This window comes from Pomacea canaliculata, linkage group LG9 (genome assembly GCF_003073045.1).
Source record: "Pomacea canaliculata isolate SZHN2017 linkage group LG9, ASM307304v1, whole genome shotgun sequence".
NCBI lineage: Eukaryota > Metazoa > Mollusca > Gastropoda > Architaenioglossa > Ampullariidae > Pomacea > Pomacea canaliculata.
This window is the reverse complement of record NC_037598.1, coordinates 26,689,629-26,713,205: the sequence shown is the minus strand read 5'-3', so window position 1 is coordinate 26,713,205 and position 23,577 is coordinate 26,689,629. Positions and strand designations below refer to the sequence as shown.

Genomic DNA, 23,577 nt, shown 5'->3' with positions numbered 1-23,577 from the left:
AATGCAACCATTAAAAGGACGTGGAGTACAGTGCGATTCTTTCCTAGTGACTGGGTAGAGCTCAGGTCAAAGTGCAGTTTTCTCAGATCTTGGTGAAAACTTCCGTCTACAAAAACTGTGATATACACGAAGAGGTCAGCACTACGGAGGTCGGGATCGTACGTGGATAAGCTGCAATGAGCTTGACCCCACATTTAATAATATTGTTCTGTGCTTTACTTAATCCCATTCAAGAAAGAGTAGCGTTCACTGTTCTCTAGGCAGTCATGAGGAAAACAAAGGGCAGCCTACTCTTCCTTGATTATTTTTGTTGTGTTTCAGTCTCCGTACACTCAGTGGAGACACCGCCCAGTTTGTAGACAACAACATTAGCGCCACCTGGTGTGGGAAGGTGGGCACCCCGTGTCACTCTTGTTCTCCGCACGCACCCAACACTAGCCCTTCCGTCACGTGCGCAGCTCGTTTGATGACGTCACGCCTGGCCGCTGTTCTGACGTATCTGGCAGATCTGGTGACAGTAGAGTGGCCGGACAGTGAGTGTTTTACTTGTAACCGTCAATAAAGTGGAGGAGCTGAGTGTATTTGTAACCGTCAGTTAACAAATTTACTTCAGTAAACTGGAAGACCTAGAAATATTTGTTATCGTCAGTAAACTAGAGGATCCAAGTGTATTTGTAATATCAGTAAACAGTTTTTACTTCAGTAAACTGGAGCATCTATAGGGTCATCTGCAACTATCAGTAAACTGATTTACTTCAGCAAACTTGAGGATGTAGGTTTCTTCGATTCAGCAATTATAAGAGTTCAGAAGTGCTTAACAGCAGTGCAAAGAAGGACTTTTAAGCTTTTTTAAAATTCTTTCGATTTAACGGATGGGTTGACTTTTGTGATGCAAGGTATCACCTCCAACAATATGACTGCTAGAATTCGCTGTAGTCTTGTCAAACCTTTTGAACGTCAATGATATCGTTCTGTCCGGCCCATTGTTATCACTTGATGCTTGATGAACGATGACAAATAAGGATGTATTTGATGCATTTAAGGGTAAGTAAGTCGGTAAGGGCAACAGTTGCTGAAGGTTGATGAGGGGGAGGTAACTGGATGAGGAATATTTATGAAGCTCAAATGTAGCAGAATACTCATTGTTGTCAAACCGGACATCGTCCTGAGGGTCCATGTAAACTTTCCGGGAGCCGACAGGAGACTGCAGACACTGAACATGTACTTCTAGTTTGCTGTACAGAGAGATGAACTCTACATGTCGTCTTTCAGAACAGCTGCTGATCTTGGAGGCGTGGGACGAGCCGTCCTCAGTCTTCCCAGCTGGCCGCCATGGCTCTTCCTCTCTGTTTGCGCATGGCAGGGCGGCTTCTGTGACTGTTACCGACAGAACACCTGTCATCAGTTCCCCCCTTGCTACAGGCATCCCCACTACCACCACCATTCTTTTGTCACGCTTGGCGCAGTTGGCGGTGTGCGCTGGAGCTGATGGCGTCATTGGCGTGGATGCCGACGACAGGCTGGAGGTTGCTGTGGCCTTCAGCGACACATCACCAAGCGCTGATGAAAGAACAAGAATATTTTGGAAAGCTATGAATGAGCTCGGTAACATGATTTGATCCCTTTGATCTTCTCTTTTCTTTCTTTCTATTCTTCAACTGCTTTTCCTTGTCTTTGTTTTCCATTTCGTATGAGCGAAATTATTTTTGGACTTTGTGTTTTGTGTCTGTATCATTCTCTCCTTGGATATACTTAAGAAATAATTTAGAGATGAAAAAAAAATAATTATGAACACAAAGAATTACAGCACGGATACAAGCAATGGTGAAGCACCTATGTGTAAGTGGAAACTCATTACACGATTCTAATTCACAAACAATACATACGTCTCCGGTTTTCTGCAGGAAACTACTCAGTGTAGGATAAGACAAATAATATTTATTTAGCACATATCACAATTATTAATTACAGATTACAGGCGTCTTTGTGTATCCAGAGTAGTAGTTCCCAACCTTCTCCGTGCCCTGCACTCCTAAGAAATGTTTGATTTATGATTGCACTCTAAAAAAATAATTTTCAAAGAAGAAGCCTTGTTTATAATTTGTTTACTGCTGACAATACGGTGAGCTAACAAACTAAACTGAAAAAATATACTTTTAACTCCATGTGCAAAATGCAAATAGAAATTGAGCAATGATACGTGAGTTAATTTATAAAATGAGTAATTCTTTGCTTTATTTATAATTTAGTTTTGTCAGAAATTGAGCTATTCCACTTTTTATTTAGAATTTTAGAAAACAGCTTGTCAGTTTTTGTTGCACCCTTCTTCCTACCCGATATTCAATCTCTAATCTTCTGTGGCTGCTAACCTAGCCCCCGGTTGGCCACCCCAGCTCGGTATAAAACTAATATGCTATGTGTACATTTTACTGCTTTCTCTGTCTGTTACTAGGAGCATTCTTGTTTTTGGTATCGTTATTACCGTGGAAATCAGTCATATTTAGCAACTCTGTCTCAGATGTGACTATCGTGTTTCTGACTTGTCCGGTCTACTGTAGGTTCCACTGTTACAGATGTAACTATCGTGTTCTGATATGTAGTTCCACTGTTACAGATGTAACTATCGTGTTCTGATATGTAGTTCCACTGTTACAGATGTGACTATCGTGTTCTGATATGTAGTTCCACTGTTACAGATGTAACTATCGTGTTCTGATATGAAGTTCCACTGTTACAGATGTAACTATCGTGTTCTGATATGTAGTTCCACTGTTACAGATGTAACTATCGTGTTCTGATATGTAGTTCCACTGTTACAGATGTAACTATCGTGTTCTGATATGTAGTTCCACTGTTACAGATGTAACTATCGTGTTCTGATATGTAGTTCCACTGTTACAGATGTGACTATCGTGTTCTGATATGTAGTTCCACTGTTACAGATGTAACTATCGTGTTCTGATATGTAGTTCCACTGTTACAGATGTAACTATCGTGTTTCTGACTTGTCCTGTCTACTGTAGGTTCCACTGTTACAGATGCGACTATCGTGTTTCAGATATGTAGTTCCACTGTTACAGATGTGACTATCGTGTTCTGATATGTAGTTCCACTGTTACAGATGTAACTATCGTGTTCTGATATGTAGTTCCACTGTTACAGATGTGACTATCGTGTTCTGATATGTAGTTCCACTGTTACAGATGTAACTATCGTGTTCTGATATGTAGTTCCACTGTTACAGATGTAACTATCGTGTTTCTGACTTGTCCTGTCTACTGTAGGTTCCACTGTTACAGATGCGACTATCATGTTTCTGGCATGTCCAGTATACTGTAGGTTCCACTGTTACAGATGTGACCGCTCTGTCCCCGCTCTGCCAACAAGCTCCCAGCTTGTCCCCTGGTGACCAGTGGCCCACAAACGGCGGCCCGGAAGTGTCGTGTGGCCCCGTGGACACACCTCTATACAGAGCTGACAGAAACCAGTCAGTGTGTAGTGCATGCTTGGTGGCACAGTCCATATGACAGACATGTTGGATGGCACCATCAGTGTGACAGAGATGATTGATGGCTATCAGTATGGAGTAGATGATTGATGGCACAGTCTGACTGACATGATTGATATGAGATGCTGCTCGTCCTGACACATTTCTCTTTGTCCCTTTTCAATTTTTTCCTCTTCTCTTTTTCTTCTTGTCTCTCCTCCAGCTAAATTTAATTGCTTTCTTTTTCTTCTATATATTCTCTAATGTTTGCAGGAAGTTTAATAATACTCTAATATGTTTAATAAAGTTAATAGTAACATAAAATATATCTATATTATTATGTTAACACGACCTTCTGTAGAGGGCTCCGGTCTCACATGTGCGTCTCATTTATAATGTCTTGATTAATAATATATCTTGGACGAACTGATTTTCCAGAAAGGAAAAGTTGATCCAGTTGTTATCTATAGAGAGTTGTGATTGACAGATTGATACAGTGGAACCTGACAGATATCTCAATGATCTTTGAAGCGGAAGGTCCGCCTTCCGAATGGTGTGGCAGTCCGACCAGACAGTGTCTTGACTGTAGTTCCCCCTCCTCTAGCTCTGACCCCTGGGACTGGTGCAGTTCTAGGATGATGACACCTCGCTTGGCCATCCGTCTGAGAAAACTCCAGAAGCTCGCCAGTGAACGCGGAATGGGTGAGATGTGGTAGATTGAAGAAACTGGCTTTATTGTCTGTAACATGTAAGTTATGAGCGAGAGCAGAGATACCACATTACAACACAACAGATACCTTATGAGACAACAGGAAAACTGTTTACAGGCTGTAAGACAACAAAGATCAAAGACAATAGAAAAGACAACAGAAGTGTCGATCATTACACAGATAAACTGGGTAGTGACCGTGTACATGTTTTACAGATATTTGAACTCGGTAACAAACACAGGAGGCGGCCCGGTGGCGCAACGGTTAGCGCTGTTAGCGCTGTTAGCGCTGTTAGCGCTGTTAGCGCCTGTCACCAATACAGTGAAGGTTGGCTGCCCTGAGTTCATTTCTCGTCTCGGGCATGCTGTTCTTTCTCTGCACGTGGCATCTGTTTACAGGGCTGGCCGCCATCCGCCAAGGACGGTCCCAAGCCCGGCTGAAAAAGGAGGAGGGTTGGGCGTGGGGCCAGCACCCCCACTCCGTAAAACAAATCCTTGCTACCGAAACATCGACAACAGTTAAGACTGTAGTCGATGGCCTATGCCCCAGGAGGGGTGAAAGGGCCTAAAAAAAAAAAAAAAAAAAACAAACACAGGAATGCAGTCATGTGGCCATATCTAAAGACAACGAAGTCCTAGACCAGACCTGGGCAAAGCCCGGCCCTCGGGCCGGATACGGCCCGCCTCCTGTCTCTGACCGGCCCGCCCGCTGTCCCGCCAGCCAGTATATATACTATATATACAGTATTGGGTAAAACCGAGTTAACTATATTAGTCCGGCCCTCTAAGACCATCCCAATGTCTCATGCGGCCCCTTGGGAAAATTAATTGCCCACCCCTGTCCTAGACTGTGGTCAGGGCTAAACACTACAAAGTATCCACATAGTATGGTCAGTGTGAGAGACTACCACGGACTACCAGGAGTGTTACTCTATGCCGGAGGATTGGTCAGTAGTGACAAAATTCAGAAACTGGCAGAACATGTCACCAGTGAAGCACAGATTAAGACACTAATTAGTAGTTTGGAGAGAAAGACCTTCTGACAGCAATTCAGACATAGACACAATGGGTGAGTGGAGTGAGTATCAGTACTCACTGGTATGAGTGTTAATAGCTGTGACCGTGGAGTGTGTGAAGAATGTGGTGAGGTATGGGGAATGATATTCAGTAGCATGCCAATCTCTGTAACTGTGATGTCGCCTCGTTATTTTTGTCTTTCCTAGGTGTCCGTGTTATCAAAGCATTTTCAGAGCCTTCACAAAGGGACGCTACCCTCCTGGTTCCTTCACTTTTTGATGAAGGAAGGTTTGTTTCCCTTGATTTATTCTCCTTCCCTCCTTCCTCCCTTTCTTTGAGCTAAGTATAGAAAGCCTTGATTTCTAGCGAAGTCTGCAAAACCATCGGCACTTGACATGTAGAAGTGGTCATCTGTAAGAAATGGCTCTTCGTCCTGAGGACAGAATGTGGACAGCAGAATCCGCCCCCTCCCCTTATGCCTCCTGCGTTGCGTACCTCCTTCCGTCTCACTGAGCGGTGAGCCTCTGTTGCAGAGCTGGAAGCACGACGAATGCACGAGTCACAACCACGTGTTGATCCTCACCTTACCCCTGGCCTCCTGGTGCTAATCCTAATCCTACCCTTGGCCTCTTTGGTGTACCCAGACTTCACATGTTTTATATTTAAGAGAGTAGACACAAAAAGAGCGTGCTAACAAGATTCGAGATTCTTTATTCTGTCACCCTCTAACGGGTACTGAGATATTAAATATATATCCATACATGTTCACACACATTCCTATCTTTATAAATTTAATTTATTATTCACATACACACACTCACTGGTTGGTTTATGACAGCTAAAACAAACAAAAAAACAAAAACAAAAAATACAAACTAGCAGCAGCAGCAACTACAACAAGAACAGAAAATATAAAGAAACAAAGGGAAACTCTTTCCATCCTTCACTCATTCTTTCCTTCTTCAAGCGTCCTCGTGTGTGCCTGAATATGTTGTAGTAAAGTAAATTGAAGTGTGTAAACAAAGGATAAACATGCTTTTGTTTTCTCTCTCACACACTGTCCTTCACATACACTCTGTGTTCTTTACTATTTCTTTATTCCCAAGGAGTACTGTACATATTAGTATACACTTCCATCCATCCCTATCCACAGTATCTCGTACCCGAACACTTACCCACACACTCACGTTATCAGTTCATCTAGTTCCCCATCAGTAGTAAAATCTTCACGAATCAAGCTAATCTGCTGAGGGTCTTTTTATTTGTTGAAGTTAATTACGACTGGAATTTATAATCATTTGGGGTTTTAATGTAGTAAATGGGTAAATAATTTTTACGCTGGTCATCAAATTTGTTACAGTTAAGTAGGTCATGGAATTCATTCCCTACATCCTTAGTGTTACAAAGTCTACAGCACCGTTCATTTCTAGGGCTCTGTTTGCCTACATTTATTCCCTGGAAAATGGTTATTCAACGACCTAAGTTTTATTAAAGGGAGATAATCATGAAGGGGGGAAGTTCCAGTCAAAAAGTACTTTTAAACATTCTATAATTTGAATGTAATATATACAAATATTATTTGTTTGTAGTCTAGGTCTCCTATCCAACTCTGAATATACTGGTCCTGAAGTGACCTATCTACTTTCTTCTTGAACCAATCACGTGATACGTTTCTGTTTTTCTGGTTTATCCATATTCCACTTAGACCAAGGTCTAGCAGTGTTGTCTGGACAGCACTGAGACAGCTAGACTTAACCCTAACCCTGTAAGTTTAAGAGTTTTCTGTATACAACGCTTGAAATTTGTTTATTTTTATTATTTGCATTTGTCAGTTGAAACCAGAAACTGAGCATTCTACTTTTAATAAGAAGACCAACAGGGAAGCGACCACACTCTTGAACTAACCCATGAGAAAACTATTTTGCTTACAGAGGAATACGGCTGGCCAGCTGGCCGGGCGGCCGGGAGCGTGACCTGGTAAGTCTGGCTGTATGTGCTGGCTTTGACCACGTGACCTACACCAGCTCCGCCTACATCGATGCTTTTGTCCTGAAGCAGGATGGTCCTCAGGCACTGCTGGTCACTTACTTTGAAGGTGAGAGCCCTTAAGTAGACACCATGCGGAACCAGGGCCATAAGATGTCAGAAAGAATGGAAATGATCTATATAAGGGTGTACTTACAAAAGTTTCTCCTGTATAGGGATCTACAAACAGCGTGTACAGTTCCCCCCGTGTCTACATAGATAGAGCTGTGTTTGTTGTGTTTCTTTATCCTCGCTGTTCCTTCATCTCCTTACTTTTTGTAATAATAATCGCCATTGTCGTCGCTCTGAAATCGTTGGCCTTTTGCTCTTTCTGATCACTTCAACATTTGTTTGCATTAAAAAAAATGTTTCTTCTATTTCTTCATGGTTATAATGACGCAATAATATAAGAGGGTTCACCCGCGTCCACCCTATTCAAGATATAACCGTCCACTTGGTCTCTTCTCGTGTACTTGAAGTACACAAGTATTTCATGTACTTAAATCAACAGTTAGATAAACTCATACTATCCATTCCTAAAAACTTTCCTCCGCAAACAATAAAATCATCAACTGGTTCCAAAGTTCACTAATGGTTGTTGTATACAACTGACCGATGTAACATATGGATGTAGCTCCATGTCACTACAAAAATGTCCCACAGGTGAGCCTCACGTTACAACAACTCCTCCTAGTCCCTCTGACCTGGAGTACAGTTATCCTCAGGAACTGCTAGAGGAATCAGTCCGCCCAGACCTACTGGATGGCGGTTTCCCCCTCAACACGCAACTGTCTCACCGCCTGGTATTGGATGACGTCATCACGCCAGACAAGCGGTACTTCCGGTTGGATCCCGCATTGATTGAGTGCTTTGAGATGGCAGCGGATGACTTTTCTGGAAACATCGAGGTAAGTATTTTCATTGGAGGTTTATTTGCTTTAATTGTATGATCCATAATAAGTCCATGTTCAATTATTAAATTAATAAGTAATTTTAAAATCCACTAATTCTTTCCTACAAGATGATGTGCAGGACCATACTCCTACTGGAAGAACCTCTAGACACGATACTCCCATACATTGTCATTCATGACAAACTCAAATTGGGATAGCCGATATGGCTATGCTCAACCTAAAGTGAAGGGTCTGGAAACTAAATCGAATAGAAAAGGTTAAACAATTGATGAAAGCAGCTTTCAAACTCTACTACTTGTGTTTACTTAACCAATGCTTTTTTTTATATGATAACAACATTTTGGGGAAGTTGGGGATCAGTGTTTACAAGGTGCTACATGTGATCCTGAAACAGATGATAAGCGAGTCCACGTTTATGGAATATAGAAACAGATGATGACAGATCTGTTTTTAAATCACATGTCATCCTGAAGCAGATGATGAGAGAGGGTCTGTGTTTACAAAGTCGTACATCTCATTCTCAAACAGATGATGAGAGGATCTGTGTATCGCACCCGATCCTCCAATTTTCTCCACAACCTGGATCTGCGGCACCCGCAAGAGAAATGGCGGTTTGAGACCGGACAAGCTATGTGTTTGCGACCGGTGGGGTCTTCTGATAACAGTCATCTGCTGAGCCTGGCGAGAAGGTGGCAATACACATTGTACTAGCTGCAATGTACAGTAGTACACAGTGTACTACCTACACGTGTTATAATGTACACCAATGTAGATTGGAAACATATAACTGCTACAATCTCACCAGGGTAGATTTACACCTATAAGTGTTACAATGATCACTAGTATAGATTGTATACATATGTTTTAAAAATAAATATTGTGGATACTTTTTAGTCCATACCATGTAGATCTTTAGGTTTATGTAAGGTATATTCGACCGTTGCCAGCAGTGATCTTTAAATACTGTAGACAGTTGACAGAAGTGGAAAGCCCTGACCCCTTGTACTGTTTTGTTATGTTCCAAGTATCTTAAGAGAATGCCCTCCTTTGGTAAGAACTGAGATGAGAGGGCTTGGGCTTGGTTGCCACAGCGACCACCTGTATGTGGATTTTCGGCCGGTGACACCAGGCTATGAGCGACACTATGTGACAGTGTGGAAGGTTGGTGATGCTGCCTACTGCCAAGATGTCATCAACCTCCAGAGACAAATGATCGAAGGCAAGTGTGATCTGTATACATGGAGACGATCTGGGCTAACCTTTTTTTATTCTTTTTCCTCTAACTGCTCCTCAATATTCACATCAAAACAATAATAATAACTAAATTTGAAAATACAATAGATATATTTCGACATGCTGCTCGTGAGTAGTGATCAGCATCAAGCTGGCGTGTTCAAAACATTTCTTGACTAGTAGTCCTGTTTCCCACTCGTCTGGACGACGGTTTGTCCTCAGAATGATGGGATGTGTTCTCAGGAGGTGATTTGTAAAGGTTTGTGTTCTGTAAATGATGACACCTGTTCTCTGTAGTAAGGTGTTCTTTGTACATGCCTTGCCCTGTTCTCTCCCAAGTGTTAACTGTTTACTGCACAATACGATGTGTTGTTTGTACGATTGTCTGTTCTTTCTGCTGCTGTCTTCTGTGTGCTGCTGTTTTTTATGTTGATATTCTCTCTCTCTCTCTCTCTCTCTCTCTCTCTCTCTCTCTTTCTCTCTCTCTCTTTCTCTCTCTCTCTTTCTCTCTCTTTCTCTCTCTCTTTTTCTCTCTTTTTCTCTCTCTTTTTCTCTCTCTCTTTTTCTCTCTCTCTTTTTCTCTCTCTCTTTTTCTCTCTCTCTCTAAAAAACAAGGCGACGATAAAATATATACGATGTAATTTGATTAAAACAAATGCGAAAAACAGTGCATCGACTGTTTAATGCATAACTTACCAAATTAATTTCCCCTCATCTTAATCGTGATTCGGCTTAGCCACAATATTATTTTATACTTCAGTCACATTGCAATCAATTCGATATTTCAGGGGTTACACCGACATCCAGCGTAATATTTCTCCTGAACTTATGATCCAGTCCAATGTCATATTAGTGACCAGTGACACACCTTTTGTCGTCTTTCAGGTGGGCCAGTGATTCAATCGATGCCCAGTATTGCGTGTGGTGGTCGGGGTCTAGATCCAGGTTTGGAATTCCTCAGTTTCCAGTATGGACAGCAAGGGTTGGTGCTTATGTTTGAATATTTTAGCAGCTTGTGTAATATCTCGTAGATCGGATTACTGTGTCAGATTACTGATCAGATTACAAAGTCGAGGTCAAATTTTACAGTAATTTCAAAGTTTCATTGTCAGAAAACTCATCCATGGCTGTGCAGGTGTCAAACGTAGGCTGCATCAGGTATAAACTCCTCTTACAAATGTTACCACAATCCGGACATGTACCAAAGGTTTGATGGTTTATTGTTAGACACTGTCAGGTGAGCGATCAAGACACGTTCTGCCAGGCCAGTCGACAGGTACGAGAGAAGGCCGCGGACTCTCTGCAAGCCCTGCTGACGTCAGCAGCCGGACATGGACGTCTGCCGCGCTATGACATCATCGGAGAGGTGCGGGCCTGCCTTGTCGACGTCTGCGGAGGATGTCCTGGTGTTGGTCCGTTTGTTTAATTTTCTCTTCTTGCTTGGATTTTGGCTCTTTTCTTTTGTGCTGCCTGTCTGTTCAGATGTTTCGACTTTCGAGTTCTGACAAAGATCATGGCTAATACCTAACATTTCCACTGGTGTTCTACAAGCTTGGAGACACTACGCAAAAAACTGGGTGACCATCCCATTTCTAGATCAGGTGCAGAATTTGGTGACACAACCCATCTCCACTTAATGAGACTGCTTTCATGTGCCCTTTGTCTGCAACAGGCCATGTCTTTGAGCAGAAGATGGTGACGTGCGCTCGTCTGGTGCGTAAATACGTGACTCGAGCCGCCAGCCCCTTCCCTGATCTGAGAAACGTCACAGCCTTCTTCAATACGGACACAGCGCTGTCCACCGTCCACCATCTGGCCTGTGGTCAACGTCTGGTGTGTGTAGAGGACACGCCCACTTACTCTTTATTTGGTCAGTCGATGTGCATGCGTGTGTAGGCCTATGTTTTTCTGCTTGTATTTCAGTTATACTCAGTCTGTTTGCTAAATGTTGTCTGTGAGCCAAAGGTAAATGTGGACATGTGTCTGACACAGACAATAAAGATTGAAATGTCAGTCTCCTTCGCTTGTCCTCCAACACCTGTCTAGTAGAAGGAGCTGTTTCAAAGTAATCAGATTATGCGTATAAACAAGGGTCTACGGTAGAAGATAAAATGAGTTACATATGTGACTTCACATGATACATGACCTTAATTAATTGTTAACAACAAGAATAAAATGCCAATTGTGACCTGAAGGTCAGGCTTGATGTCACGACTAACGACGCTGTCACGTGTCGTGCAGTGCCCACAGTCACAGCTCGCTACTACCCGGACCCTTCCAAGTCCCTAGAGAAAGCCTTGTTTGCAGCAGACATCAACCCGACCCCTTTGCTCGAAATCGTTGCCCAGGAGATGGCCTTCAGGGCAGAGGGCAAGGTCACTGTCTTTGTGGAGTCTGAAACCGATATCTACGCGCTCAGAAACGTTCTTAAGGTTAGTGCTCTGTAGAAACCGTCCTTCAGTTATCATCAGTGATAACAAGCAGCAACATATTTAACAAAAAATGTTTTCGATGTTCACGTTCAATACGTAATCTCGCTATTACTGGCATCTTATTTACGAGACAAAAATCATCAGGATGAAGAGATTTGTAGGTGAATCCAATCAAAGAGACACAAGTTCAGAGGAATGTCACTGAAAGAGTTAAAGAGAAGATGGCGGAAAAGACCTTGTGTTTTCCCGCTCACTCGGCCATTAGAGAGAAAACACCTTTTTTATATATGACGACATTTTCTGCTTCAAATGACGTGGAACAAATATGACGCACACATGACGTCAAACACAAGACACCATTGTACACGAGACAATACGAGACCACAACTCATTGCGTACAATATTTTTTGATCATCTGATATTTTAAACGTTGTCTTCCTTTAGTCTGCGCCCGATGATCGTTTTGAACGTTTATCTGTGTCAGGTGTTGATGGTCTACAACAAAAATATCAGCTTCGTCGAGTTCCAAGTGGCTGTTGAGGTCGACCCCGATCTTGTGACGTCATCCATTCAGCGGAAGTTGGAGGCGTGGTCTGGAGTGGCCTGTCCACTCTACAGCCGCTTTGCAGTGGCGCCTTTTGTTGTGGTTACCATGACAACAGAGCGACAGAGACGCAGCGCCCAGCTGAGTGTCCCCCGAAACAAAGTGAAGTGGGCCATGTACAACTGGGAGCAGGAATGGCTGGACAAGATGTTTTAACCCCTGAGTCATTTCTCCTATTTCATTCACCCAGTTGAAACTATAGACCAGTGGTTCTCAAAGTATTTCGGACCGCGGACCACTTTACTTAAGAAAACAATACGGCGGACCACCAAGGTCTAAAAATCACTCTGTACTATGAATTTCACATTTAAATTGCCGCATTTGTTTCTTTACAATTCAAAACTAAATGTTCGTTTGTGACAGTAGTATAAGTTGACATAAAATTACCTCGTTTTTTTGTAATTAAAATGTTAATGCGAGGAATGCATCACTTTAAACATCACTTTGCTGACGTATGATGACTGTCAGCCGCGGACCACCTGACTTATGCCCGCGGACCGCGGACCACTAGCGGCACACTTTGAGAACCACTGCTATAGACTGCAGTTAAGCTGCTCTGCTTCAAGAATTCGTAAAACAATAGTGTCTCAGTAATTAAGATGTTCTGTCTCATTATTTTGTTTAAACTGATAACGTTGCATGCTTCTGTGTTCTTGTATGCTTTAGCTCTCAGGTTTTAAAACCGAGAAGGCAGGTGTCAGCCTCTTCATGTTCCATGGTGCTTACAGAATTACAATGGTAGCGGGATATGTGGCCTCAGCCGGCAAACGTTCCTGACCGTATTTTGGCCCTGCTTGGGTTTTTGATTCATTTGTGTTTTTTAAGTGAAGGCCATGGATATCCCAGCCCCTTCTGCCACATTCATGTGGGCCAGCACAGCAAGGCACCACTTTATTACTACCAGCATGTGAGCTGTCTACCCACCTACTATTTTCTACCCCATTCACCACATGAAGGTGGGATTCACCACCAGCCCCCCATGCAGTGAGCAACACATTCTCAGATAAGAGAATAACCCATACCAAAATGCAAATGGCAGTTTAAAATGATTTATGTTGTGGTTGTGTGTGAACATAAATATCTTAAATTTCCAGCAAAGAAGTGTTGTGGTAGTAACATTCTTGCAGGCACAGTCACCTGTTAACTCTATTCCGGAACTTCTCTGGCTGTGGCTTTGAATTGCTACCCCATCTCCATTACTCACCAAACTTATCTCCATCTCATTTCTGTTTCCTAAACTCAAATGCCACCTACATGGTCATCCTTTTGGAAACAATGATGAGGTCATGTGTGTTGTGGAGGAGCTTTTGATGGACCAAGATGCCATCTTCTTTCGTGATGGGATTACAATGCTTGAGCATTGTTGGACCAAGTGCATTGATGTCAAGGGCGACTTTATACAAAAATTGTCTTGTTTCTGTAACTCCTTCTAAGTGAGGCTTAGAACTTTGAAAATGACACAGCGGTTTTGACAGGACATTTGTCCTTTCATTATTTATGCCATTCTGTTTGACGATTGCTCATTAGTTCACACATCTTATGTTTTGCAGTTAATTTTATTGTTAGGTAGTGTTGCCATGTGATTTATAAGTGTTTAGTACACTTTAGTTTATAAGTGTTAGTCTATACTATTGATCTTTTAATTTTTTTTTTCACGTTTCAGTATTACCCATTAAAACATTACAAATTGCATAACTTGGAAACTTTTTTGAGCCACTGACAAAAAACTGGTGTCACTGACACCAGGATGAAGAAAATTTGTCTACTTACTTTTTGCTCATTATTGATTCAAAACTCATCTTGGAGTGTTGACTATAAGTCTCATTGTTCTTGTAGAGACCACCACAAGCTGTTTCAGCTTGTCAAACTACTAAAAAATTCACAAATCAAAGACTTTCTTACCACATATCCATCAAGTTTTCTTTTATGATGATACTATCAAAGTGCAAAACAATTAAATGTTAAATTTTGACACACTAGAAATATTTTTAAAATGACGGTTTATGAGACTAACTTCCCCAGGAGAAATACCAAAATACTGATGTGACCTAAAGCTCCTGTTAACGCACCAGGAGAAATACCAAAATATTAAGACACTTTTTTAACCTGATGAAAGGGCTAGAGTAGATTTGAGACTGATCTTTTTACTTAAAAAAGGGAAATGCTGAGAAAGCATCTGAGGGCTGAACACTTTGACATTTTATGCAATAGGAAAGGAGGCATGTACATTGTAGACAAGAGAATCTCTTGGTAAATATCTGCTGCTTTGGAAACACATACAGGAGTAAATTAGCATAGTCAGCATTTGTGCAACAACATTTGAGATCACAAAGGCAATGGTAAAAAAGGAAAAACAAACAAATGATGGAGGAATGTTTCCTTTTAAAACATATCACACTATGCAATAGGAATTGTCTATATTCTCTGACCTTTTATCTGTCCAGCTCTGCAAAATGACATGTCTGTGAAAACTAATGAGGCAGATATAATGAATATATTTCAGAAATATTCTGCTAACCAGTACGAAATCCTTTTAAAAATGGGGCTCAATATCCGGTACCAGAACAACCGTCTAGCTACACCTAAATAAACAAGCTGCATACAATCAAGGGGGAAATAGATAACCATTCCAATAGGCAGCTCTTAAAATGGGGAATCTCCAGGATGACTGGATGCTGGTACCATCTCATTAAACTTAGCATCAGTGCACAATGGCGAATTTATTTCATGGAAAGTAATTGCACCTCCCCATATACCCTTCTGTGTGCATTTATGGCATCTATAATATCCTATATAACTTTTAACCTGCTTAACAAAAGCCTGTGCATGAGTCTCATAGATAACACAAAACAGTCACATTTCGCGCAGCTCCAGGATGATAATGAGACTCTTGTTGTAAAGGATGCATCTCCTTCACAAAATAAAGCACTGATGAACATTGCTTGGTTTCTCTCAGCCACAATAAGTCTAATAACACAAGTGTTGGTAAACCAACAAATGGAGCTGTGGCCAAGTACAGGCCAGTACTGAGTTTCTGATGATTGAAGAAGCTGTAAGCCCTCAACATTAATCTGTAACTGCACATGGCAGCTGCTCTAATTCAAAGAGAAACCTAGGACAATATCAGCTAGTTTTTTACAAATCCCAGAATGGTCGTAAGGACCAGTACCATTATATTTTACCAATCAATTGGGGTGTGTTTTAAGAAGTGTGCTAGGGTCTTTTGGCAAAAAAGGATGAAACGAACAGACTATGCATAAAAACCCTTTCATTGCAGTAGGTAACCCACTAGAAGAACTAGCAGTATTTTTTTAAACAGTTAAACACCCAGCTACAGATCACCATGCAGTTTGTCGGGTATCTCGTTTTCTTCGCAATCAACATCTGAAGCGATCCTATCCGACACTGTTTTAAGGGACGCCAAGAGGGGAATTTTCTCTTTATAACTATACAATGCATTTTATACTTTATAAGAATTTATTCTATAGTTATACAATGTATTATATAGGTAAATAATATATTCTATATTTATACAATTCAGTTTTATAAGTGTAAAATACACTCCATAGCTATACATTTAATTCTATACATGTACCTACAGAATGTTTTCTATAGCTAGAGAGGAAAAAACTCGGTAAAAACCAAAGTATTTCATTTATGGTATACTCAGAAGTTGTCATCCAGTTCATTTTATATATATTGTCCCATTCTGTAGCTACAGCATGCATTCTAGCTATACAATTAAGTAGTATACTTATAGAATAAATTCTCTAACTACAGAGTTGTAATGTATGTGGAACAAGGCTGGTTCATTTGCATATGGGGCAAAAATGTTAAGGATCAACTACTCAGTGCCCTGAAAACACGGCTGTATCATGCTGCGACCAAACAGCCGACCAACTCTAGACACAGTTGTGGTGTGATAAAACAGTATTTATTAAACATGATTCACCGCTCAACTTTTGGTATTTATTCGCGGTACAAACCGATTTTGAAATTACAGAAGAGTTAGCGGCCATAACGGAAAAACAGCTTCAAATATCCCACTAATTACTACATAATTAATGGTAAGTACTTGTTTCTAATGAAAATGGTATCTGTTCTATATTTGTTCGTTTTTGCATGTTTGCGGTGAAGTGGCCCGTGACACGCATGTCGGAAATGGATATGGCCCGCAGGCCGAAAAAGGTTGGGCATCACTGGCTTAAATTATTTGACGGGTGCCCACCCCTACTTTCATGTTGATGTTGCTCCCCTGGTGTGGCTTGGTGTTGTCGGTGTTGTAGCCAGGGCGGCAGTTTGCTCCTGCAACGCGGCGAGTGCTTTCCCCTCGAGTCTTGTTGACTGAAGACGATTGCCTCAGTCCGCCTCACCAAAGGTGTGAAGACATTGATGTCTGCTGGTAGATGTCAACAAGTAGTCAGTCAACCATCACCCACATCTTCTCCCCACCCCAGTGACTCCATATACGTACCCCTGTTGCCTAGCGACTCGGTAGCCCCAAGTACCAATACCAGCATGGTTCCAGTCTTTGTCTCCCTCTAGTCAGTAGCCCCATATACCAGCACTAACATGTTACGTCTGAATTGTCTCCCCTCTAGTCAGTAGCCCCATGTACCAGCACTAACATGTTACGTCTGAATTGTCTCCCCTCTAGTCAGTAGCCCCATATACCAGCACTGACATGCTACGTCTGAATTGTCTCCCCTCCAGTCAGTAGCCCCCAGTTCCAGGATGGCACCAGTCATTATTCTCTCCCTTAGACGCAATCGCTCGTCAACGTCAATAACACCAGCACGGACATCACCACGGCGTGGCTGGCTACACAACCATGGAGGCACGAAGAGCCTGTCTGAGGGGCGACTAAGTCTCTACACCGGAAAAGTGAACAATGAATGAATGAAACAATGAATATAGTGTGTGTCTCCCTTCCTCTCTCTCTCTCCCTTCTATCTCTCTTTCTCTCGCTAGCTTCAGTCTGTTTAAGGAGCTGCAAATGGTGTCCTTGCACAGAAGACAGTTTGCCGATGGCTGGCGGACAAGAGCGGAGGGCCGGGAGGTATATGCGGGTGGGGCCAGCAGCCAGCAATTAACGGACTTGCAGTCTGTCTGTGCGTGCACGTGTCTTCACGTCGGAGTGTGCATGTGTGATTGCACGCTTGTGCATGTGTTGGTATATGCGTGCGCAGGCCCGTTCTTAGCCCCCGCAAAGGGTATGTGCGGGGCCCTCACATAAATCCAGCAATAGCTCAATGCACGAACGTTCATGCGCGATAAATCCTCGGTGTCCAGCGAGAATGTGATACGGCTGACTACACTTCCATATGCCTAGTTACCATATCAATCAAAAGCGCGGGGCCCCTTGAAGCGCGGGGCCCTAGGCAGATGCCTCGTCCGCCTGCCCCTAAGCACGGCCCTGTGCGTGCGCATGGATAACAAGAGAAAGCGGAGAGCTGAGTGGCTGGAGAAGTGGCAACCTAACCCCGATGTTCGCTTCTTCGATACCCTTGTGGCGATTCGAGCTCCTCTCAGTGGACCCCCCCCCCCACCCACCTGATAAACAGATTATGGGACGAACGTGTTTGTTGGATGACAAGCAGACAAGCGTACAGTATGTCCGAGGGGAAATTGCCGACCCTCCACCAACAAGTGCGCGGACAGCATACATCGGCAGACAACTGTGTTTGGTACCCAGCAGGCAGCACCCATGCGGCCATGCCAGACTGAGTGTGGGGCAGGGTAAGGGGGCAGGGTGGTGGGTACAGCAGGGGGCAGGGAGGGTGGGCTTGCAGAAATTAACACGCGGATAATTGACGGCGTGCACCGAGACCATCGTCAGGCCCCGCAATTACCACAAGTTACGGCGCTTGTCTCATCTCCCGAAGGCCTCCTCTTCTCGCAGCAAGCAGGCTCACTGCCTGGCATCTCCTGTCAACAGGTCCTTGCCTGCCCTGACGTCACACCAAAAGGTCCTTGCCTGCCCTGACGTCACACCAACAGGTCTGAGCCTGCCCTGACGTCACACCAAAAGGTCCTTGCCTGCCCTGACGTCACACCAACAGGTACTTGCCTGCCCTGACGTCACACCAACAGGTCTGAGCCTGCCCTGACGTCACACCAACAGGTCTGAGCCTGCTGTCAGACGTCATCCCCACAAATCTGAACCTGTCAGAGCCTGCCACATACATTACAACTGCTGTCAGACGCCACGCCCACATGTCGGGACCTGTTATCAAAATGGCGGCGACAAGCTTAGAGGTTTACAATCGGGTCACACATGTATTTGTAAGGACACAAAGGCTTCCCTCATTTTTTTACAGGTACAGGAGGGCATTTTCAGTTACCACAAGGGGAATGATGCTTCAGCTTAAAAGGCATTCAACTGTTCTAAAGTGGGGCAGGACGGTTTAAGGCAGGAGCAGGGGCAGGGGCAGCATGCTTTATTTCTGCATTACCAGGAGGGTTCTGGGGAGGTAAGAAAGACGTCAGCCACAACAGTGCTAGAAGCCAGCAGCACCTTAACAACTATGTATGGTGAAGTCAGTAACTGAATCCACTTGTGAAAACAGTTTCTTTTGAAAGGAATTGAAATAAAACACAAATATATAAATACTAATAGGCAGATAAACTATAATAATAATAAATGTGCATTTGTAATTCTTTACCATAAAACTAGTGTCAACTAGTGTCCACTGATCAGGAACATGAACAGTATAGACAGTACAAATAGTACATGAACAGCATGAACAGTAGAAATAGTACAACAAATAAAAACAATAAAAGATACAAATAATATACAACAGCAGCCAGACTGAAAGTTCTAGCCTAAAATTGTCGATGCTTCTAGAAACTGTGTTTAAACGGCATATTTGAAAGACATCTGTTGTGGCAAACTTTCACTCACTCCCGTCTAACCCAAACCTCCCACACATCTCACGTGGCTAACCCAAACCTCACACACACATGTGCACCCACACAAGCCATGCTCTTATTATTAGTGTCAATAAATGTTAGCCACCATGACCAACTAAGGTAAATTGCCATTGGATTGCTCTGATTGTGATTACACTGGTAAACACTGAAATTATTACTGACTTACGAAACTCCTTACCTGTAGCATCTTGCAGTGCTGAACACAACTATAAACACGAAAATTTTATTGGCTCTCATTTAAAAAAAATTTTAATGAATTTTAATTTTAATCGACCTGCAACCGAATTCCCCCCTGGGACAAAAAAAGACTTATCTTATCTTATATTAAAGATATTTGATGAAGTTCATTATCTACGTCTCACCGTGTATCCAGTAGGACTGTGACAACAGCTAGAATGATGTAACAAGGCATCACATTGCATAATGACTTTATTTCTATCTTTACTTCTATCTTTAATTCTATCTTTAGTTCTATATTAATTCTATCTTTAATTCTATCTTTAATTCTATCTTTAGTTCTATATTAATTCTATATTAATTCTATCTTTAGTTCTATATTAATTCTATCTTTAGTTCTATCTTTAATTCTATATTAATTCTATCTTTAGTTCTATCTTTAGTTCTATATTAATTCTATCTTTAGTTCTATATTAATTCTATCTTTAGTTCTATATTAATTCTATCTTTAATTCTATATTAATTCTATCTTTAGTTCTATCTTTAGTTCTATATTAATTCTATTTTTAGTTCTATATTAATTCTATCTTTAGTTCTATCTTAATTCTATCTTTAGTTCTATATTAATTCTATATTAATTCTATCTTTATTTCTATCTTTAAATCTATCTTTACATCTAGTTAGGGTGCAACACTTTAGTCTGGCCTCTCCCCGCAGACCTGTTCGGCATTCCAGGAGCACTAGGCTAGCTCCCGCCGACATAGCTCTGTGGATCAGCAAGGCACGCAAGCCACCACACCACGACAAGGTAAGTTGCACCAACTGGTGGTGGCCCTAACTTTATATCTATTTTATTTCTATTTAATTCTACTTTTATTGCTACGTTTAATACTATCTTTAGTTCTATATTAAATCTATCTTTAATTCTATATTAATTCTATCTTTAGTGCTATCTTTAATTCTATATTAATTCTATCTTTAATTCTATATTAATTCTATCTTTAATTCTATCTTTAATTCTATCTTTAATTTTATATTAATTCTATCTTTAGTTCTATCTTTAATTCTATCTTTAGTTCTATATTAATTCTATATTAATTCTATCTTTAGTTCTATCTTTAATTCTATATTAATTCTATCTTTAATTCTATCTTTAGTTCTATATTATATTCTATATTAATTCTATCTTTAGTTCTATCTTTAATTCTATATTAATTCTATCTTTAATTCTATCTTAGTTCTATCTTTTAATTTTATATAATTCTATCTTTAGTTCTATCTTTAATTCTATATTAATTCTATCTTTAGTTCTATCTTTAATTCTATATTAATTCTATCTTTAGTTCTATCTTTAATTCTATATTAATTCTATCTTTAGTTCTATGTTTAGTTCTATATTAATTCTATCTTTAGTTCTATATTAGTTCTATCTTTAATTCTATATTAATTCTATCTTTAGTTCTATCTATCTATTAATTTTATCTTTAGTTCTATATTTAGTTCTATCTTAATTCTATTAATTCTATCTTTAGTTCTATAAATTCTATCTTTAGTTTATATTAATTCTATCTTTTAGTTCTATCTTTTCTATCTATCTTTAATTCTATCTTTGTTCTATATTATTCTATATTAATTCTATCTATTTCTTTTTAAATCTATCTTTACATCTAGTTAGGGTGCAAACTTTAGTCCTGTGTCGGCATAGCACTAGGCCAGCTCCCGTAGTCTGTGGATCTAAGTTGCACCAACTGGGTGTGGCCCACTATTTTATTGCTATTTAATTCTACTTTTTCTATCTTTACTAATCTAGTTCTATCTTTATTCTATAATTCTAATTATCTTTAATTCTATCTTTAGTTCTATCTTTAATCTATATTAATTTCTATTTAATTCTATTTTAATTCTATCTTTTATATTCTATCTTAATTCTATCTTTATTCTATCTTTAGTTCTATATTTCTCATTCTATTCTTTTTAATTCTATCTTTAATTCTATATTAATTCTAGTTCTATATTAATTCTATCTTTAGTTCTATCTTTAATTCTATATTAATCTATCTTTTAGTTCTATATTTATTCTTAAATTCTATCTTTAGTTCTATATTAATTCTATCTTTAATTCTGTATTAATTCTATCTTTAGTTCATCTTCTAGTTCTATCTTTAATTAATTAATTCTATCTTTTAGTTCTATATTAATTCTATCTTCTAATTCTATCTTAGTTCTATATTTAATTCTATTTTTATTTTTAGTTCTATATTATTTTCTATCTTTAATTCTATCTTTAGTTCTATATTTAATTCTATATTAATTCTATCTTTATTTCTATCTTTAAATCTATCTTTACATCTAGTTAGGGTGCAACACTTTAGTCTGGCCTCTCCCCGCAGACCTGTTCGGCATTCCAGGAGCACTAGGCTAGCTCCCGCCGACATAGCTCTGTGGATCAGCAAGGCACGCAAGCCACCACACCACGACAAGGTAAGTTGCACCAACTGGTGGTGGCCCTAACTTTACATCTAGTTTATTTCTATTTAATTCTACTTTTATTGCTACGTTTAATACTATCTTTAGTTCTATCTTTAATTCTATATTAATTCTATCTTTAGTTCTATCTTTAATTCTATATTAATTCTATCTCTAACTAGCTATCTAGTTCTATATAAATCGTTCTCTTTATTCTCTATCTTTAATTCTATATTCTATATCTATCTTTAATTCTATCTTTAGTTCTATTCTATTCTTTTAATTCTGTTCTATTTAATTCTATTAGTTCTATTTTAATTCTATTTTAATTCTATCTTTAATTCTATATTCTATATTAATTCTACTTTAGTTCTATCTTTAATTCTATATTAATTCTACTTTAGTTCTATCTTTAATTTCTATATTATTCTATCTTTTATTCTATATTAATTCTATCTTAAGTTCTATCTTTAAATCTTATTCTATATTAATTCTATCTTTAGTTCTATATTCTATCTTTAATTAGTTCTATATCTATTATTCTATATTAATTCTATCTTTAGTTCTATATTAATTCTATTTAGTTCTATATTGTCTAATTCTATCTTTAGTTCTATCTAATTCTATCTTTAGTTTATATTAATTCTATATTTAATTCTCTATCTTTATTTCTATCTTTAAATCTATCTTTACATCTAGTTAGGGTGCAACACTTTAGTCTGGCCTCTCCCCGCAGACCTGTTCGGCATTCCAGGAGCACTAGGCTAGCTCGCCGACATAGCTCTGTGGATCAGCAAAGGCACGCAAGCCACCACACCACGACAAGGTAAGTTGCACCAACTGGTGGTGGCCCTAACTTTACATCTAGTTTATTTCTATTTTAATTCTACTTTTATTGCTACGTTTAATACTATCTTTAGTTCTATCTTTAAATTCTATCTATTTCTATCTTTAATTCTATTAATTCTATCTTTAATTCTAATTTTCTATCTTTATTCTATCTTTAATTCTATCTTTAATTCTATCTTTAATTTCTATTATTTAATTCTATACCTTTAGTTCTATATTAAATTTCTATCTCTTTTTAGTTCTATATTAATAATTTAGTTCTATCTTTAATTTCTATCTTTAAATTCTATATTTAATATCTATCTTTTAGTTCTATTAATTCTATCTTTAATTCTATCTTTAGTTCTATCTTTAATTCTATCTATCTTTAATTCTATCGTTAATTCTATCTTCTATCCTTTAATTCTATCTTTAATTCTATTTAAATTCTATCTTTAATTCTATCTTTAGTTCTATATTATTCTATCTTTAATCTATCTTTAAGTTCTATTAATCTTATAATTCTATATTAATTTTCTTTATTCTATCTATTATTCTATTATTCTATCTTTAGTTCTATATTAATTCTATCTTTTAGTTCTATAATTATCTTTTTATTTTTAGTTCTATCTTTATCTTTAATTTCTATAATCTTTATTCTATCTTTATATTAATTTCTATATCTAATTCTATCTTATATTTATTCTATCTTTAAATCTATCTTTTTTCTATACAGTCTAGTTAGGGCAACA

General features: G+C 39.5%; 1 protein-coding gene across 4 annotated transcripts in view; it reads left to right on the top strand.

Annotated features, from left to right (window-relative positions):
• Positions 1-12,745, top strand: part of LOC112572402 — an 18,840-nt gene extending 6,095 nt beyond the window's left edge. For 3 of the 4 annotated variants that reach the window (XM_025252070.1, XM_025252069.1, XM_025252071.1), the window contains exons 11-25: positions 322-533; positions 1,273-1,605; positions 3,355-3,487; positions 3,597-3,605; positions 3,975-4,189; positions 5,420-5,501; positions 7,145-7,308; positions 7,902-8,146; positions 8,681-8,841; positions 9,178-9,371; positions 10,271-10,367; positions 10,613-10,797; positions 11,058-11,255; positions 11,627-11,817; positions 12,302-12,745. In XM_025252070.1, coding sequence (XP_025107855.1) covers positions 322-533; positions 1,273-1,605; positions 3,355-3,487; positions 3,597-3,605; positions 3,975-4,189; positions 5,420-5,501; positions 7,145-7,308; positions 7,902-8,146; positions 8,681-8,841; positions 9,178-9,371; positions 10,271-10,367; positions 10,613-10,797; positions 11,058-11,255; positions 11,627-11,817; positions 12,302-12,577 — 2,695 coding nt within the window. In that variant the 3' untranslated portion in view covers positions 12,578-12,745. The remainder of the gene's footprint in view (positions 1-321; positions 534-1,272; positions 1,606-3,354; positions 3,488-3,596; positions 3,606-3,974; positions 4,190-5,419; positions 5,502-7,144; positions 7,309-7,901; positions 8,147-8,680; positions 8,842-9,177; positions 9,372-10,270; positions 10,368-10,612; positions 10,798-11,057; positions 11,256-11,626; positions 11,818-12,301) is intronic. The other variant, XM_025252072.1, reaches the window with a different exon arrangement.
• Positions 12,746-23,577: the final 10,832 nt, after the last annotated feature.